Source organism: Oncorhynchus mykiss, chromosome 14 (assembly GCF_057628025.1).
Source record: "Oncorhynchus mykiss isolate SJ-2025 chromosome 14, ASM5762802v1, whole genome shotgun sequence".
Lineage (NCBI taxonomy): Eukaryota > Metazoa > Chordata > Actinopteri > Salmoniformes > Salmonidae > Oncorhynchus > Oncorhynchus mykiss.
Genome location: NC_143035.1, coordinates 41,462,501 through 41,482,763, shown reverse-complemented (window position 1 = coordinate 41,482,763; position 20,263 = coordinate 41,462,501). Strand labels below are relative to the sequence as shown.

Sequence of the window (20,263 nt, the reverse complement as noted above, 5' to 3'; positions counted from 1 at the left end):
TTGCTCGCTCGTCTTCTGGAGGGTTTCCGCGCAGAGGTAAAGGATGAGATTCTCTCCCGGGAGGTTCCTTCCAGCGTGGATTCCTTGATTGAACTCGCTATTCGCATTGAGCGACGGGTTGATCTTCGTCACCGAGCTCGTGGAAAGGAGCTCGCGCTCTCCGTCGCCTCCCTCTCCGCATCACTACCATCTTCCTCTGCCGGCTCGGGTGCTGAGCCCATGCAGCTGGGAGGTATCCGCATCTCGACTGAGGAGAGGGAACGGAGAATCACCAACCGCCTCTGTCTCTATTGCGGTTCCGCTGGTCATTTTGTCACTTCATGTCCAGTAAAAGGCCAGAGCTCGTCAGTAAGCGGAGGGCTACTGGTGAGCGCTACTACTCCTGTCTCTCCTTCAAGATCCTGCACTACCTTGTCGGTCCATCTACGCTGGACCGGTTCGTCAGCTTCCTGCAGTGCCTTAATAGACTCTGGGGCGGAGGGCTGTTTTATGGACGAGACCTGGGCTCAGGAACATGACATTCCTCTCAGACAGTTAAAGGAGCCCACGGCCTTGTTCGCCCTGGATGGTAGTCCTCTCCCCAGGATTCAGCGTGAGACGCTACCTTTAACCCTCACTGTTTCTGGTAATCATAGTGAAACCATTTCTTTTTTAATTTTTCGTTCACCTTTTACACCTGTTGTTTTGGGCCATCCCTGGCTAGTTTGTCATAATCCTTCCATTAATTGGTCTAGTAATTCTATCCTCTCCTGGAACGTCTCTTGTCATGTGAAATGTTTAATGTCTGCTATCCCTCCTGTTTCCTCTGTCTCTTCTTCACAGGAGGAGCCTGGTGATTTGACAGGGGTGCCGGAGGAATATCACGATCTGCGCACGGTGTTCAGTCGGTCCAGGGCCACCTCTCTTCCTCCACACCGGTCGTATGATTGTAGTATTGATCTCCTTCCGGGAACCACCCCCCCCCGGGGTAGACTATACTCTCTGTCGGCTCCCGAACGTAAGGCTCTCGAAGATTATTTGTCTGTAGCTCTTGACGCCGGTACCATAGTCCCCTCCTCCTCTCCCGCCGGAGCGGGGTTTTTTTTTGTCAAGAAGAAGGACGGGTCTCTGCGCCCCTGCATAGATTATCGAGGGCTGAATGACATAACAGTGAAGAATCGTTATCCGCTTCCTCTTATGTCTTCAGCCTTCGAGATCCTGCAGGGAGCCAGGTTTTTCACTAAGTTGGACCTTCGTAACGCTTACCATCTCGTGCGCATCAGGGAGGGGGACGAGTGGAAGACGGCGTTTAACACTCCGTTAGGGCACTTTGAATACCGGGTTCTTCCTTTCGGCCTCGCTAACGCTCCAGCTGTCTTTCAGGCATTAGTCAATGATGTCCTGAGAGACATGCTGAACATCTTTGTTTTCGTTTACCTTGACGATATCCTGATTTTTTCACCGTCACTCCAGATTCATGTTCAGCACGTTCGACGTGTCCTCCAGCGCCTTTTAGAGAATTGTCTTTTTGTGAAGGCTGAGAAGTGCACTTTTCATGCCTCCTCCGTCACATTTCTCGGTTCTGTTATTTCCGCTGAAGGCATTAAGATGGATCCCGCTAAGGTCCAAGCTGTCATTGATTGGCCCGTCCCTAAGTCACGCGTCGAGCTGCAGCGCTTTCTCGGCTTCGCGAACTTCTATCGTCGTTTCATCCGTAATTTCGGTCAGGTGGCAGCTCCTCTCACAGCCCTTACTTCTGTCAAGACGTGCTTTAAGTGGTCCGTTTCCGCCCAGGGAGCTTTTGATCTCCTCAAGAATCGTTTTACATCCGCTCCTATCCTTGTTACACCTGACGTCTCTAGACAGTTCGTTGTCGAGGTTGACGCGTCAGAGGTGGGAGTGGGAGCCATCCTTTCTCAGCGCTCCCTCTCTGACGACAAGGTCCACCCATGCGCGTATTTTTCTCATCGCCTGTCGCCGTCGGAACGTAACTATGATGTGGGTAACCGCGAACTGCTCGCCATCCGGTTAGCCCTAGGCGAATGGCGACAGTGGTTGGAGGGGGCGACCGTTCCTTTTGTCGTTTGGACTGACCATAGGAACCTTGAGTACATCCGTTCTGCCAAACGACTTAATGCGCGTCAGGCGCGTTGGGCGCTGTTTTTCGCTCGTTTCGAGTTCGTGATTTCTTATCGTCCGGGCTCTAAGAACACCAAGCCTGATGCTTTGTCTCGTCTCTTCAGTTCTTCAGTAGCCTCCACTGACCCCGAGGGGATTCTCCCTGAGGGGCGTGTTGTCGGGTTGACTGTCTGGGGAATTGAGAGGCAGGTAAAGCAAGCACTCACTCAAACTCCGTCGCCGCGCGCTTGTCCTAGGAACCTTCTTTTCGTTCCCGTTCCTACTCGTCTGGCCGTTCTTCAGTGGGCTCACTCTGCCAAGTTAGCCGGCCACCCTGGCGTTCGGGGTACGCTTGCTTCCATTCGCCAGCGTTTCTGGTGGCCCACCCGGGAGCATGACACGCGTCGTTTCGTGGCTGCTTGTTCGGTCTGCGCGCAGACTAAGTCCGGTAACTCTCCTCCTGCCGGCCGTCTCAGGCCGCTTCCTATTCCCTCTCGACCGTGGTCTCACATCGCCTTAGATTTTGTCACCGGACTGCCTTCGTCAGCGGGGAAGACTGTTATTCTTACGGTTGTCGATAGGTTCTCTAAGGCGGCTCATTTCATTCCCCTTGCTAAGCTTCCTTCTGCTAAAGAGACGGCACAAATCATCATCGAGAATGTTTTCAGAATTCATGGCCTTCCGTCAGACGTCGTTTCGGACAGAGGTCCGCAATTCACGTCTCAATTTTGGAGGGAGTTTTGCCGTTTGATTGGGGCTTCCGTCAGTCTCTCTTCCGGCTTTCACCCCCAGTCTAACGGTCAAGCAGAACGGGCCAATCAGACTATTGGTCGCATCTTACGCAGTCTTTCTTTTCGCAACCCTGCGTCTTGGTCAGAACAGCTCCCCTGGGCAGAATACGCCCACAACTCGCTTCCTTCGTCTGCGACCGGGCTATCTCCTTTTCAGAGTAGCCTCGGGTACCAGCCTCCGTTGTTCTCATCTCAGTTCGCCGAGTCCAGCGTCCCCTCCGCTCAGGCTTTTGTCCAACGTTGCGAGCGCACCTGGAAGAGGGTCAGGTCTGCACTTTGCCGTTATAGGGCGCAGACTGTGAGAGCTGCTAATAAGCGTAGAACTAAGAGCCCTAGGTATTGTCGCGGTCAGAGAGTTTGGCTCTCCACTCAGAACCTTCCCCTTAAGACGGCTTCTCGCAAGTTGACCCCGCGGTTCATTGGTCCATTCCGTATCTCTCAGGTCATTAATCCTGTCGCAGTGCGACTTCTTCTTCCGCGATATCTTCGTCGCGTCCACCCTGTCTTCCATGTCTCCTGTGTTAAGCCCGTTCTTCGCGCCCCCGCTCGTCTTCCCCCCCCCCCCCCCATCCTTGTCGAGGGCGCACCTATCTACAGGGTCCGTAAGATCTTGGACATGCGTCCTCGGGGCCGTGGTCATCAGTACCTAGTTGACTGGGAGGGGTACGGTCCTGAGGAGAGGAGTTGGGTTCCCTCTCGGGACGTGCTGGACCGTGCGCTGATTGATGATTTCCTCCGTGGCCGCCAGGTTTCCTCCTCGAGTGCGCCAGGAGGCGCTCGGTGAGTGGGGGGGTACTGTCATGTTGTCTTGTCTCTGTCCTTTCCCTTCACCCTGTCTCCCTCTGCTGGTCGTTGTTATGTTACCTTTTCTCCCCCTCTTTTTCCCCAGCTGTGCCTTGTCTCCTCCTAATTACCCATTCACCCCGTTCCCCACCTGTTCCCTTTTTCCCTCTGATTAGGTCCCTATATCTCTCTCTGTTTCTGCTCCTGTCCTTGTCGGATTCTTGTTTGTTTGTTTGTGTTTCATGCCTGAGCCAGACTATCGTCATGTTTGCTGTAACCTTGTCCTGTCCTGTCGGAATCTGCCGGTCTATCTGAGCCTACCTATGTTTTGTTATTAAAGAAGCTCTGTTTAAGTTAGTTCGCTTTTGGGTCCTCATTCACTCACCATAACACAAAGACTCGGAAAAGGAAGAGATGGTGTAAGACGTGCGGGCACCCTGACGAAAGTACGTCGGCGAGTAAATTAACCGCATCTACCCTTCGTTCTATTGCCGAGGCACCAAATCACTGGAGAACAAACTGAACAAGCTCCGTTCGAGACTATCCTATCAACAGGACCTGAAGAACTGTAATATCTTATGTTTTCTTGGAGTCGTAGCTGAACAAGGAAATGGTTTTTAAAACCATTTAGCTGGTTTTTCTATTTATCGGCAGGACCGAACGGCAGGACCGAACGGCAGGACCAAACGGCAGGAATACCTCAGAGTACCTCATGATGAGTTGTAGAACACACAATTTAACAAGTGAGTTCTCATCTATATTATTACTAGCTGTCTATATGCCACCACAGACCGATGCTGGTACTAAGACCGCACTCAACCAGCTGTATAAAGGCCATAAGCAAACAAGTAAATGCTCATCCAGAGGCGGCGCTCCTAGTGGCCGGGGACTTTAATGCAGGAAAACTTAAATCCATTTGACCTCATTTCTACCTGACAGAGCTTGAGAGGATCTGCAGAGAAGAACGGGAGAAAAACTCCCCAAATACAGATGTGCCGAGCTTGTAGCGTCAACAAAGTACTGAGTAAAGTGTCTGAATACTAATGTAAATGTAATATTTCTGTTTTAAATGTCCTACCGGGCAGAAGTTTAAGAACACCGACGCATTCCAGGTTTTTTTTTGTATTTGTAAAATGTTCTACATTGTAGAATAATAGTGAAGACATTATGAGGTATTGTGTGTAGATTGATGAGGGACAATTTTGATTTAATCCATTTTAGAATAAGGCTGTAATGTAACAAGATGTGGAAAAAGTAAAGGGGTTTGAATACTTTCCAAAGGCACTGTATGTAGATGTTACAGCAGAAAGCTACCACTCCTGTCACCAATTTACTATGATGATTTACATGGTCGATTACCAGCGCTCAGACAGGCTAGTCAATACCAGAGAACAATAGTCTGTATCACAAATGGTATCCTATTCTATTGAGAAAAGCCCTGACTGAGACACAGACATTACCAGAGCTGTAAAGCATAAATATGGGTTGTATTTACAATGGTGTTTGTTCTTCAATGGTTGCCCTTTTCTTGTGGCAACAGGTCACAAATCTTGCTGCTGTGACGGCACACTGTGGAATTCCACTCAGTAGATATGGGAGTTTATCAAAATTGGATTTGTTTTCGAATTCTTTGTGGATCTGTGTAATCTGAGGGAAATATGTGTCTCTAATATGGTCATGTGTTGGACAGGAGGTTAGGAAGTGCAGCTCAGTTTCCACCTCATTTTGTGGGCAGTGAGCACATAGCCTGTCTTCTCTTGAGAGCCATGTCTGCCTACGGCGGCCTTTCTCAATAGCAAGTCTATGCTCACTGAGTCTCTCTCTGTCTCTGTCTCTGTCTCTCTGTCTCTGTCTCTCTGCCTCTGTCTCTCTGCCTCTGTCTCTCTGTCTCTCTCTCTCTGTCTCTCTCTCTGGGTCTCTGTCTCTCTCTCTGTCTCTCTGTCTATTCAGTTCCTGGTGCTAAAAGGTCAAACAATGGTGGTTGGTGTGTGTGATACTGGTGGTTGGTGTGTGTGATACTGGTGGTTGGTGTGTGTGATACCGGTGGTTGGTGTGTGTGATACCGGTGGTTGGTGTGAGTGATACTGGTGGTTGGTGTGTGTGATACCGGTGGTTGGTGTGTGTGATACCGGTGGTTGGTGTGTGTGATACTGGTGGTTGGTGTGTGTGATACTGGTGGTTGGTGTGTGTGATACTGGTGGTTGGTGTATGTGATACTTATGTTCCTGCCACCAGTGGCCAAATACACACAGGTACAGAGTTAAACAACTCAACAATAAATCCCCCCAGGTATGAGGAGAGGGGTGCTATGTTGTTAGGAGGGAGGGATGAGGGTCATGGCTGTGAGGAGAGGGGTGTTATATGCTGTATCCCAATTGGCACCCTAAGAGGGCGAGGTGATGAGCTCCGGCAGGCTAAATGAGGCAAGGGGCACTGGGAGTGAGGGTTTAAGGGGAGAGTGGTGAGGTCTGGCAGGGTAACTGAAGCAAGGGGCACTGGGAGTGAGGGTTTAAGGGGAGAGTGGTGAGGTCTGGCAGGGTAACTGAAGCAAGGGGCACTGGGAGTGAGGGTTTAAGGGGAGAGTGGTGAGGTCTGGCAGGGTAACTGAAGCAAGGGGCACTGGGAGTGAGGGTTTAAGGGGAGAGTGGTGAGGTCTGGCAGGGTAACTGAAGCCACATGGTCCCACTCTTATCCTGCCGCCTGTTAGTTCTATTTTACTGCTCCTTTAATCTCCTCTCCTATCCCTCCTCCCCTGCCCTCCTCCTCTCCTCTCCTTTCCCCTCCTCTCCTCTCCCATCCCCTCCTCCCCTGCCCTCCTCCTCTCCTCTCCTTTTCCCTCCTCTCCTCTCCCATCCCCTCCTCCCCTGCCCTCCTCCTCTCCTTTCCCCTCCTCTCCTCTCCCATCCCCTCCTCCCCTGCCCTCCTCCTCTCCTCTCCTTTCCCCTCCTCTCCTCTCCCATCCCCTCCTCCCCTGCCCTCCTCCTCTCCTTTCCCCTCCTCTCCTCTCCCATCCCATCCCCTCCTCCCCTGCCCTCCTCCTCTCCTTTCCCCTCCTCTCCTCTCCCATCCCCTCCTCCCCTGCCCTCCTCCTCTGCTTTCCCCGCCTTTCCTCTCCTCTCCTGTCCCGTTCCCTCCCCTCCTCCCCGGCCACCTCCTCTCCTTTCCCCTCCTCTCCCCTCCATTCCCCTCTCCTCTCCTCTCCCTCCCCTTCACTCCTTTCCTCTCCCCAGCCCTCCTCTCCCCTCCACACCCCTCCTCTCATCTCCACTCCCTTCCCCTCTCCCTCCCCTCCACTCCACGCCCCTCCTCTCCTCTCCTCTCCTCTCCCCTCCCTTCCCCTCTCCTCTCCCTCCCCTCCACTCCTCTCCCCTCCCCAGCACCCCTCTCCCCTCCACGCCCCTCCTCTCCTCTCCTCTCCCTCCCCTCCCCTCCTCTCCTCTACTCACTTCTCCTCTTGTCCTGTAGCCTTTTAGCTATAATTTACAGCTAGCTGGTGATTCATCTGGCTCTGATCAGCCTCCAGCAGGGATCTGGAGAAACTGTTTGGGCACCTTGTCAGGACAGATCAACACGACTTAACAATGAGACGACCAGCCAGCCAGTCAGCCAGTCAGCCAGTCAGCCAGTCAGTCAGTCAGGCAGTCAGCCAGCCAGCAGGATTTAACCAGGCAGCAGGGTCTCCCAAAATGACAATGATCTCTCTAGCTCCCCAACATAACATCCCCTACAGATTGATCCAAGATGGCGTAGCAGTAGGACGTATTGTCGTGTTGTGTCCCTTGTATATATCGTTTGTTTTCGTTTTTTTTTTTCTTCACATATCTTTAAAACTTTTTGCTGAACCTCAACTTCTTCTAAATACTCTCCTGCAACCCGCCTCACCCAACGTAGCTATTTTCCTAAAGTATTTATATTTACTTCGGACCTTGGAACCCCTCAACTGAAGCTAGCCAACGAACTACCAGCTTCAGCAAAACATTGCTAGCGGTCTTCAGCTAACCGGTCATCAGCTAACCTTTAGCTCGGAAAGCTCTCGCCAGTTCGAACAACGCGACTCTAACCAGAGCATAACGGACCTATTTATTATTTTATTTTATTTTTCATCCCCGGATTCCCATCGCAAACGGAACATTTTGAGCTCCTGGGCTACAATATCCAGACCCACGACCGGTCCATCGATGTCACTGCATGAAGAGGAATAAACAGATACCCCCATCGCGACGTCCCCAAAGGCTAACTCTCTAGCCCTTGCTATCTCCTTGCTTGCAAATTCGGCCTGCTAACTGCTAGCTTGTTTAGCCCGGTCCGCTAACTGCTACCGTGTTTAGCACCGTCTACTAACTGTTAGCTTGTTAGCACAGGCCTGCTAACCGTCTGAATCGCCGCGTCCCAAACACTCACTGAACCCATATTTACTTTCTACCCCTTTTCGATTTTTAATTTGTTTATACCTTCCGGTAACCTGCCTCACCCAATGTGATACGGAACCGCTATTATCTTTACATTTTTAGAACACACTCAAGAACCTCCAGAAGCTAACCAGCTAACTGGCTACAAGCTATTTGGTCATTGTTAGTTTTCTAACCTGGATAACACTCGCCAGTCCAGCTTCCCTGCCCCATCCACCGCTGCCCCTTGGACACTGATCACTTGGCTACATAGCTGATGCATGCTGGACTGTCCATTAATCACGGTAATCCATTCTGCTTGTTTATGTTTTATCTGTCGGCCCCAGCCGCACTTAGGCTCTGTGTGTAGTTAATCCGACCCTCTCTGCCTAATCAATCGCCATTCTACCTGCTGTTGTTGTGCTAGCTGATTAGCTGTTGTCTCACCTACTGTTTTAGCTAGCTCTCCCAATTCAACACCTGTGATTACTGTATGCCTCGCTGTATGTCTTTCTCAAATGTCAATATGCCTTGTATACTGTTGTGCAGGTTAGTTATCATTGTTTTAGTTTACAATGGAGCCCCTAGTTCCACTCTTTATACCCCTGTTACCTCCTTTGTCCCACCCCCCACACATGCGGTGACCTCACCCATTACAACCAGCATGTCCAGAGATACAACCTCTCTCATCATCACCCAGTGCCTGGGCTTACCTCCGCTGTACCCGCACCCCACCATACCCCTGTTTGCGCATTATGCCCTGAATATATTCTACCATGCCCAGAAACCTGCTCCTCTTATTCTCTGTCCCCAACGCCCTAGGCGACCAGTTTTGATAGCCTTCAGCCGCACCCTCATACTACTCCTTCTCTGTTCCGCGGGTGATGTGGAGGTAAACCCAGGCCCTGCATGTCCCCAGGCACCCTCATTTGTTGACTTCTGTGATCGAAAAAGCCTTGGTTTCATGCATGTCAACATCAGAAGCCTCCTCCCTAAGTTTGTCTTACTCACTGCTCTAGCACACTCTGCTAACCCTGATGTCCTTGCCGTGTCTGAATCCTGGCTCAGGAAGGCCACCAAAAATTCGGAGATTTCCATACCCAACTATAACATCTTCCGTCAAGATAGAACTGCCAAAGGAGGAGGAGTTGCAGTCTACTGCAGAGATAGCCTGCAAAGTAATGTCATACTTTCCAGGTCCATACCCAAACAGTTCGAACTACTAATTTTGAAAATTACTCTCTCCAGAAATAAGTCTCTCACTGTTGCCGCCTGCTACCGACCCCCCTCAGCTCCCAGCTGTGCCCTGGACACCATTTGTGAATTGATCGCCCCCCATCTAGCTTCAGAGTTTGTTCTGTTAGGTGACCTAAACTGGGATATGCTTAACACCCCGGCAGTCCTACAATCTAAGCTAGATGCCCTCAATCTCACTCAAATCATCAAGGAACCCACCAGGTACAACCCTAACTCTGTAAACAAGGGCACCCTCATTGACGTCATCCTGACCAACTGGCCCTCCAAATACACCTCCGCTGTCTTCAACCAGGATCTCAGCGATCACTGCCTCATTGCCTGTATCCGCTATGGAGCCGCAGTCAAACGACCACCCCTCATCACTGTCAAACGCTCCCTAAAACACTTCTGTGAGCAGGCCTTTCTAATCGACCTGGCCCGGGTATCCTGGAAGGACATTGACCTCATCCCGTCAGTTGAGGATGCCTGGTCTTTCTTTAAAAGTAACTTCCTCACCATTTTAGATAAGCATGCTCCGTTCAAAAAATGCAGAACTAAGAACAGATATAGCCCCTGGTTCACTCCAGACCTGACTGCCCTCGACCAGCACAAAAACATCCTGTGGCGGACTGCACTAACATCGAACAGTCCCCGCGATATGCAACTGTTCAGGGAAGTCAGGAACCAATACACACAGTCAGTCAGGAAAGCTAAAGCCAACTTCTTCAGGCAGAAGTTTGCATCTTGTAGCTCCAACTCCAAAAAGTTCTGGGACACTGTGAAGTCCATGGAGAACAAGAGCACCTCCTCCCAGCTGCCCACTGCACTGAGGCTAGGTAACACGGTCACCACCGATAAATCCATGATTATCGAAAACTTCAACAAGCATTTCTCAACGGCTGGCCATGCCTTCCGCCTGGCTACTCCAACCTCGTCCAACAGCTCCCCCCCCCCCGCAGCTACTCGCCCAAGCCTCTCCAGGTTCTCCTTTACCCAAATCCAGATAGCAGATGTTCTGAAAGAGCTGCAAAACCTGGACCCGTACAAATCAGCTGGGCTTGACAATCTGGACCCTCTATTCCTGAAACTATCCGCCGCCATTGTCGCAACCCCTATTACCAGCCTGTTCAACCTCTCTTTCATATCGTCTGAGATCCCCAAGGATTGGAAAGCTGCCGCAGTCATCCCCCTCTTCAAAGGGGGCGACACCCTGGACCCAAACTGTTACAGACCAATATCCATCCTGCCCTGCCTATCTAAGGTCTTCGAAAGCCAAGTCAACAAACAGATCACTGACCATCTTGAATCCCACCGTACCTTCTCCGCTGTGCAATCTGGTTTCCGAGCCGGTCACGGGTGTACCTCAGCCACGCTCAAGGTACTAAACGATATCATAACCGCCATCGATAAAAGACAGTACTGTGCAGCCGTCTTCATAGACCTTGCCAAGGCTTTCGACTCTGTCAATCACCGTATTCTTATCGGCAGACTCAGTAGCCTCGGTTTTTCGGATGACTGCCTTGCCTGGTTCACCAATTACTTTGCAGACAGAGTTCAGTGTGTCAAATCGGAGGGCATGCTGTCCGGTCCTCTGGCAGTCTCTATGGGGGTGCCACAGGGATCAATTCTCGGGCCGACTCTTTTCTCTGTATATATCAATGATGTTTCTCATGCTGCGGGCGATTCCCTGATCCACCTCTACGCAGACGACACCATTCTATATACTTCCGGCCCGTCCTTGGACACTGTGCTATCTAACCTCCAAACGAGCTTCAATGCCATACAGCACTCCTTCCGTGGCCTCCAACTGCTCTTAAACGCTAGTAAAACCAAATGCATGCTTTTCAACCGTTCGCTGCCTGCACCCGCACGCCTGACCAGCATCACCACCCTGGATGGTTCCGACCTTGAATATGTGGACATCTATAAGTACCTAGGTGTCTGGCTAGACTCTAAACTCTCCTTCCAGACCCATATCAAACATCTCCAATCGAAAATCAAATCAAGAGTCGGCTTTCTATTCCGCAACAAAGCCTCCTTCACTCACGCCGCCAAACTTACCCTAGTAAAACTGACTATCCTACCGATCCTCGACTTCGGCGATGTCATCTACAAAATTGCTTCCAACACTCTACTCAGCAAACTGGATGCAGTTTATCACAGTGCCATCCGTTTTGTCACTAAAGCACCTTATACCACCCACCACTGCGACTTGTATGCTCTAGTCGGCTGGCCCTCGCTACATATTCGTCGCCAGACCCACTGGCTCCAGGTCATCTACAAGTCCATGCTAGGTAAAGCTCCGCCTTATCTCAGTTCACTGGTTACGATGGCAACACCCATCCGTAGCACGCGCTCCAGCAGGTGTATCTCACTGATCATCCCTAAAGCCAACACCTCATTTGGCCGCCTTTCGTTCCAGTTCTCTGCTGCCTGTGATTGGAACGAATTGCAAAAATCGCTGAAGTTGGAGACTTTTATCTCCCTCACCAACTTCAAACATCTGCTATCTGAGCAGCTAACCGATCGCTGCAGCTGTACATAGTCTATTGGTAAATAGCCCACCCATTTTCACCTACCTCATCCCCATACTGTTTTTATTTATTTATTTTTCTGCTCTTTTGCACACCAATATCTCTACCTGTACATAACCTTCTGATCATTTATCACTCCAGTGTTAATCTGCATAATTGTAATTATTTGCCTACCTTCCCATGCCTTTTGCACACAATGTATATATAGACTCCCCTTTTTTCTACTGTGTTATTGACTTGTTAATTGTTTACTCCATGTGTAACTCTGTGTTGTCTGTTCACACTGCTATGCCTTATCTTGGCCAGGTCGCAGTTGCAAATGAGAACTTGTTCTCAACTAGCCTACCTGGTTAAATAAAGGTGAAATAAAAATAAAAATACTTCCCCTTCCTCCATAACATCCACTACATCCGCTACCTCCCCTACCTCCCCTACCTCCATAACATCCCCTACATCCATAACATCCCCTATCTCCCCTACCTCCATAACATCCCCTACCTCCCCTACCTCCATAACATCCCCTACCTCCATAACATCCCCTATCTCCCCTACCTCCATAACATCCCCTACCTCCACTACCTCCCCTACCTCCATAACATCCCCTACCTCCCCTACCTCCCCTACCCCCATAACATCCCCTACCTCCACTACCTCCCCTACCTCCATAACATCCCCTACCTCCCCTATCTCCCCTACCTCCATAACCTCCCCTTCCTCCCCTATCGCCCCTGCCTCCATAACCTCTGTACAGGAAAGAGGTGAGAGACAAAATACTCATCACCCCACAGTGTCCCCCCTCACTCCCCCCAAACTGTATGCAACCCTAGACTAGAGGCTTCCCTCACAATCATTACTGGTGGTGAAAGGCGGTGTGAAAGAAAACACCGGGTTGGAAGACACCGGAGATCATCTGTACTGAGAGGACTAGAATAATCACATCCATCTTCGAAGGTCATGTCATGTGTTTCTTACCTTATCTTAATGGTTGGTTTAATTCAACATTAGGCCCCCTATTAGTTCTGAAAATAAATACATGTGAATCTGGATGAAAACATTGAGATGGTCGTTTCCAACATTAGGGGCTGTTTTCCTAAAGAAGTTAAATCCGCTGTGTATTTTGCTTCCTTGCCAAGATACTAACCAGTCTGGTCATACTGGTGTGGTCCCAGTCCTACCTTCAGTCTGGTGTCATACTGGTATGGTCCCAGCTCTACCTTCAGTCTGGTGTCATACTGGTATGGTCCCAGCTCTACCTTCAGTCTGGTCATACTGGTATGGTCCCAGCTCTACCTTCGGTCTGGTCATACTGGTATGGTCCCAGTCCTACCTTCAGTCTGGTCATACTGGTGTGGTCCCAGTCCTACCTTCAGTCTGGTCATACTGGTGTGGTCCCAGTCCTACCTTCAGTCTGGTCATACTGGTGTGGTCCCAGTCCTACCTTCAGTCTGGTCATACTGGTATGGTCCCAATCCTACCTTCAGTCTGGTCATACTGGTATGGTCCCAGTCCTACCTTCAGTCTGGTCATACTGGTATGGTCCCAGTCCTACCTTCAGTCTGGTCATACTGGTATGGTCCCAGTCCTACCTTCAGTCTGGTCATACTGGTATGGTCCCAGTCCTACCCTCAGTCTGGTCATACTGGTATGGTCCCAGCTCTACCTTCAGTCTGGTCATACTGGTATGGTCCCAGTCCTACCTTCAGTCTGGTCATACTGGTATGGTCCCAGTCCTACCTTCAGTCTGGTGTCATACTGGTATGGTCCCAGTCCTACCCTCAGTCTGGTGTCATACTGGTATGGTCCCAGTCCTACCCTCAGTCTGGTCATACTGGTATGGTCCCAGTCCTACCTTCAGTCTGGTCATACTGGTATGGTCCCAATCCTACCTTCAGTCTGGTCATACTGGTGTGGTCCCAGTCCTACCTTCAGTCTGGTCATACTGGTGTGGTCCCAGTCCTACCTTCAGTCTGGTCATACTGGTGTGGTCCCAGTCCTACCTTCAGTCTGGTCATACTGGTATGGTCCCAATCCTACCTTCAGTCTGGTCATACTGGTATGGTCCCAGTCCTACCTTCAGTCTGGTCATACTGGTATGGTCCCAGTCCTACCTTCAGTCTGGTCATACTGGTATGGTCCCAGTCCTACCTTCAGTCTGGTCATACTGGTATGGTCACAGTCCTACCCTCAGTCTGGTCATACTGGCATGGTCCCAGCTCTACCTTCAGTCTGGTCATACTGGTATGGTCCCAGTCCTACCTTCAGTCTGGTCATACTGGTATGGTCCCAGTCCTACCTTCAGTCTGGTGTCATACTGGTATGGTCCCAGTCATACCCTCAGTCTGGTGTCATACTGGTATGGTCCCAGTCCTACCCTCAGTCTGGTCATACTGGTATGGTCCCAGTCCTACCTTCAGTCTGGTGTCATACTGGTATGGTCCCAGTCCTACCCTCAGTCTGGTGTCATACTGGTATGGTCCCAGTCCTACCCTCAGTCTGGTGTCATACTGGTATGGTCAGACTGAGGGTAGGACTGGGACCATACCAGTATGACCAGACTGAAGGTAGGACTGGGACCATACCAGTATGACCAGACTGAGGATTGGGACCATACCAGTATGACCAGACTGAAGGTAGGACTGGGACCACACCAGTATGACCAGACTGAAGGTAGGACTGGGACCACACCGGTATGGTCCCTACCGTCAGTCTGGTCATACTGGTATGGTCCCAGTCCTACCCTCAGTCTGGTCATACTGGTATGGTCCCAGTCCTACCCTCAGTCTGGTGTCATACTGGTATGGTCCCAGTCCTACCTTCAGTCTGGTGTCATACTGGTATGGTCCCAGCTCTACCTCCAGTCTGGTCATACTGGTATGGTCCCAGCTCTACCCTCAGTCTGGTCATACTGGTATGGTCCCAGTCCTACCCGCAGTCTGGTCATACTGGTATGGTCCCAGTCCTACCCTCAGTCTGGTGTCATACTGGTATGGTCCCAGTCCTACCTTCAGTCTGGTGTCATACTGGTATGGTCCCAGCTCTACCTCCAGTCTGGTCATACTGGTATGGTCCCAGTCCTACCTTCAGTCTGGTCATACTGGTATGGTCCCAGTCCTACCCTCAGTCTGGTCATACTGGTATGGTCCCAGCTCTACCTTCAGTCTGGTCATACTGGTATGGTCCCAGTCCTACCCGCAGTCTGGTCATACTGGTATGGTCCCAGTCCTACCCTCAGTCTGGTGTCATACTGGTATGGTCCCAGTCCTACCTTCAGTCTGGTGTCATACTGGTATGGTCCCAGCTCTACCTCCAGTCTGGTCATACTGGTATGGTCCCAGTCCTACCTTCAGTCTGGTCATACTGGTATGGTCCCAGTCCAACCCTCAGTCTGGTCATACTGGTATGGTCCCAGCTCTACCTTCAGTCTGGTCATACTGGTATGGTCCCAGTCCTACCTTCAGTCTGGTCATACTGGTATGGTCCCAGTCCTACCTTCAGTCTGGTGTCATACTGGTATGGTCCCAGTCCTACCCTCAGTCTGGTGTCATACTGGTATGGTCCCAGTCCTACCCTCAGTCTGGTCATACTGGTATGGTCCCAGTCCTACCTTCAGTCTGGTCATACTGGTATGGTCCCAATCCTACCTTCAGTCTGGTCATACTGGTGTGGTCCCAGTCCTACCTTCAGTCTGGTCATACTGGTGTGGTCCCAGTCCTACCTTCAGTCTGGTCATACTGGTATGGTCCCAATCCTACCTTCAGTCTGGTGTCATACTGGTATGGTCCCAGTCCTACCTTCAGTCTGGTCATACTGGTATGGTCCCAGTCCTACCCTCAGTCTGGTCATACTGGTATGGTCCCAGTCCTACCTTCAGTCTGGTCATACTGGTATGGTCCCAGTCCTACCTTCAGTCTGGTGTCATACTGGTATGGTCCCAGTCCTACCCTCAGTCTGGTCATACTGGTATGGTCCCAGTCCTACCTTCAGTCTGGTCATACTGGTATGGTCCCAGTCCTACCTTCAGTCTGGTGTCATACTGGTATGGTCCCAGTCCTACCCTCAGTCTGGTCATACTGGTATGGTCCCAGTCCTACCTTCAGTCTGGTCATACTGGTATGGTCCCAGTCCTACCCTCAGTCTGGTGTCATACTGGTATGGTCCCAGTCCTACCTTCAGTCTGGTGTCATACTGGTATGGTCCCAGTCCTACCCTCAGTCTGGTGTCATACTGGTATGGTCCCAGTCCTACCCTCAGTCTGGTGTCATACTGGTATGGTCCCAGTCCTACCTTCAGTCTGGTCATACTGGTATGGTCCCAGTCCTACCTTCAGTCTGGTCATACTGGTATGGTCCCAGTCCTACCTTCAGTCTGGTCATACTGGTATGGTCCCAGTCCTACCCTCAGTCTGGTGTCATACTGGTATGGTCCCAGTCCTACCTTCAGTCTGGTGTCATACTGGTATGGTCCCAGTCCTACCCTCAGTCTGGTGTCATACTGGTATGGTCCCAGTCCTACCCTCAGTCTGTTGTCATACTGGTATGGTCCCAGTCCTACCTTCAGTCTGGTGTCATACTGGTATGGTCCCAGTCCTACCCTCAGTCTGGTGTCATACTGGTATGGTCCCAGTCCTACCTTCAGTCTGGTGTCATACTGGTATGGTCCCAGTCCTACCTTCAGTCTGGTCATACTGGTATGGTCCCAGTCCTACCCTCAGTCTGGTGTCATACTGGTATGGTCCCAGTCCTACCCTCAGTCTGGTCATACTGGTATGGTCCCAGTCCGACCTTCCAACCCTCAGACAGCTGCAGAGACTCAGTAAATCAAAGTCAACCGTTTTAAACTCTAACAGGCTTGGGCAGTATACTGAATATACCGTATACCGGAGTATTTGGAAAATAGCCACAGGATTTTAAAAAAAATATAGTTTATACTGTTGAAACTATTACTTTGAAGTTTTTTTAAATATATGTGAATATTTGTCGCTACTTTTTAAGTAAATACCTGCAGTCATCTTGTGCAGTACGTTAGGAGATAAAGATTGCGTTCTTCATTTCACTTGTCATATCATTTTTCATTATGAAGTTTTTTGGTAGCACCCAGTCACGAGGTGTTTGTTTACACGCACACAACAACGAGAGATCGGAGCCTTGAGAGTCACTCACTGTTGTGCAGCTCCCGCCAAGCGATCAAATCAAATTGTATTGGTCACATACACGTGGTTAGCAGATGTTAATGCGAGTGTAGCGAAATGCTTGTGCTTCTAGTTCCAACAGTGCAGTAATATCTCACAAGTAATTTAACAAATTCACAACAACTACCTTATACACACCAGTGTAAAGGAATGAATAAGAATATGTACATATAAATATATGGATGAGCGATGGCCGAACGGCATAGGCAAGATGCAGTAGATGGTATAGAGTACAGTATATACATATGAGTTAAGGCATGTAGGGTATGTAAACATTATATAAATTGGCATTGTTTAAGGTGACTAGTGATACATTTATTACATCCAATTTCCCATTATTAAAGTGGCTGGAGTTGAGTCAGTATGTTGGCAGCAGCCACTCAATGTTAGTGGTGGCTGTTTAACAGTCTGATGGCCTTGAGATTTGAGTCAGTGTGTTGGCAGCAGCCACTCAATGTTAGTGGTGGCTGTTTAACAATCTGATGGCCTTGAGATAGAAGCTGTTTTTCAGTCTCTCGGTCCCAGCTTTGATGCACCTGTACTGACCTCGCCTTCTGGATGATAGCGGGGTGAACAGGCAGTGGCTCGGGTGGTTGTTGTCCTTGATGATCTTTATGGCCTTCCTGTGACATCGGGTGGTGTAGGTGTCTCGGAGGGCAGGTAGTTTGCCCCCGGTGATGCGTTGTGCAGACCTCACTACCCTCTGGAGAGCCTTACGGTTGTGGGAGGAGAAGTTGCCGTACCAGGCGGTGATACAGCTCGACAGGATGCTCTCGATTGTGCATCTGTAAAAGTTTGTGAGTGCTTTTGGTGACAAGCCGAATTTCTTCAGCCTCCTGAGGTTGAAGAGGCGCTGCTGCGCCTTCTTCCCAACGCTGTCTGTGTGGGTGGACCAATTCACTTTGTCCGTGATGTGTACGCCGAGGAACTTAAAACTTTCCACCTTCTCCACTACTGTCCGGTCAATGTGGATAGGGGGGTGCTCCCTTTGCTGTTTCCTGAAGTCCACGATCGTCTCCTTTGTTTTGTTGACGTTGAGTGAGACGTAATTTTTCTCGCACCAACCTCAGGATCTAGTTAGTTAGTTAGAATCCACAACTAAACGTTTTCCAGCTAGATATCTTATAACTATTAAGTAAAATGCTCTACAGTTGTGCATTTGATTTAACATAGCTAGTTAGCTCTCTAGCTGTGGTTAGCTTCTTCATAATCAAGCTTTGCTTGCCGGTAACAGCAGAGAATCCCCTCCTGGATCAATGTTCAATTCGCTCATTAGCATTTAGTTAGCATTCTCTAGGGGATTTTACATTTATTTTTTAGCATTGCTAACCTTCGGATTACGAAGGCTCAGTGGGGTTTGAAAATAGCGCCCCTTGTGTTCAGCGCCGGTATTACCGAATATCCCGGTGTGGCACAAGGTCAGTGTGAAGGTATGACAATATGGATAGCGCTCAAGGCTAACAGTTGCAGATAACTGCTGGATGGACTTTTAGTGTCAGAAACTCTTTAAACAGGGAGTTTTTTTTTACCAATCAGAACTGTGTTAGGACTGTGCAAACTCTTTAAATCTGTTTTCAGGGAGACAGACAAAACGTCGGTAAAGTTCTTGTCCTCCTCCCAAGACAAAGAGAAACCAGAGGAAAGAAAGAAAGCGAGAGAAAAGAGAAACTCAAGACCCACAGGATAACTGACGATCCACAGCCAAGTGGAAATGATAAGACTGGGCCTGCATCCCAAATGGCACTCTAATCCATACAAAGTGCACTACTTTTGACCAGAGCCCATAGGGAGCAGGGAAATATTTGGGATGCTGACAGGGTCAGACTCAAGGCACGACAACAGAACTGGACTGAAATAGATGGATAGATAGATAAACCAAACCTCAGCCACTGCTCAGGTCCAGAGATGGAACAGATTAACCAATCACTAGCGAGCCAAATGACTGGCACTTTAACGGGAACACACTGAAATTATGAATTTCAACTACCTCTCGATATCTTGGACGGAGGAGACTTCAGATTGCTTTAGTTTACAGATAAAAACACATTCAAGTCTTGGGTGATTTGGTGTGTGAGGTTGGTGAACCATATAGATTAAAGATGCAGTCTAGGATCTTTAGCTAAACAAATTTGTAACATATTGTCTGAATTATATTTGTATCATATCATAAGCATCGCATTTGTATTAATTTTTTTAAATAAAATAAATTGCAGGACGTAACATATCATACAAAATGGATGACGTAGTAGACAAATGGATGATGTAGTAGACAAATGGATGATGTAGTAGACAAATGGATGATGTAGTACACAAATGGATGATGTAATAGACAAATGGATGATGTAGTAGACAAATGGATGATGTAGTACACAAATGGATGATGTAGTAGACAAATGGATGATGTAGTAGACAAATGGATGATGTAGTACACAAATGGATGATGTAGTAGACAAATGGATGATGTAGTAGACAAATGGATGATGTAGTAGACAAATGGATGATGTAGTACACAAATGGATGATGTAGTACACAAATGGATGATGTAGTACACAAATGGATGATGTAGTACAGAAATGTATGATGTAGTAGACAAATGGATGATGTAGTACACAAATGGATGATGTAGTACACAAATGGATGATGTAGTACAGAAATGTATGATGTAGTACACAAATGGATGATGTAGTACACAAGAAACAGGAGCCCATTTTGGCTCATGAGCACCACTTTCAAAACTACACAAGAGATGACCACGATGATGACTAACACTGCCGCTGACGAAAAACCATGCGTGTGTGTGTGTGTGTGTGTGTGTGTGTGTGTTGTATCCGTGTGTGTGTTTGTGTGTGAATGCTTGTATCCGTGTGTGTGTGTGTGTGTGTGTGTGTGTGTGTGTGTGTGTGTGTGTGTGTGTGTGTGTGTGTGTGTGTGAATGCTTGTATCCGTGTGTGTGGGTGGGTGTGTGTGTGTGTGTGTGTGTGTGGGGGGGTGTGTGTGTGAAAGCAACAGGATGTGTGCATGCGTCCATCTGTCTCTCTGTATAAAACACGCTCCTCTCACCTCTGACAAACACATATAGAGTAGCAGCCGTGGCCCCGTCGATGACAGCCTTGACATCTCTGTAGTAACAGCGGTAGTACCCTGTATCATTCCCTTTAGCTCCAGTGAGAACCAGGGTCTTGCAATACGGCCTTCCAGGCTCCCCTGGACACTCCAGGATGCTGACTCCCCTTCTCTGGACAGGGA

General features: G+C 49.4%; 1 protein-coding gene across 2 annotated transcripts in view; it reads right to left on the bottom strand.

The window, feature by feature from the left end:
- The window catches only part of LOC110487799 (vascular endothelial growth factor receptor 3), a 220,239-nt gene that overhangs the window by 118,530 nt on the left and 81,446 nt on the right, over positions 1-20,263 (bottom strand). For both annotated transcript variants that reach the window (XM_090198927.1, XM_090198929.1), the window contains exon 3: positions 20,078-20,263. This exon is cut by the window's right edge and continues 209 nt beyond it. In XM_090198927.1, coding sequence (XP_090055053.1) covers positions 20,078-20,263 — 186 coding nt within the window. The remainder of the gene's footprint in view (positions 1-20,077) is intronic.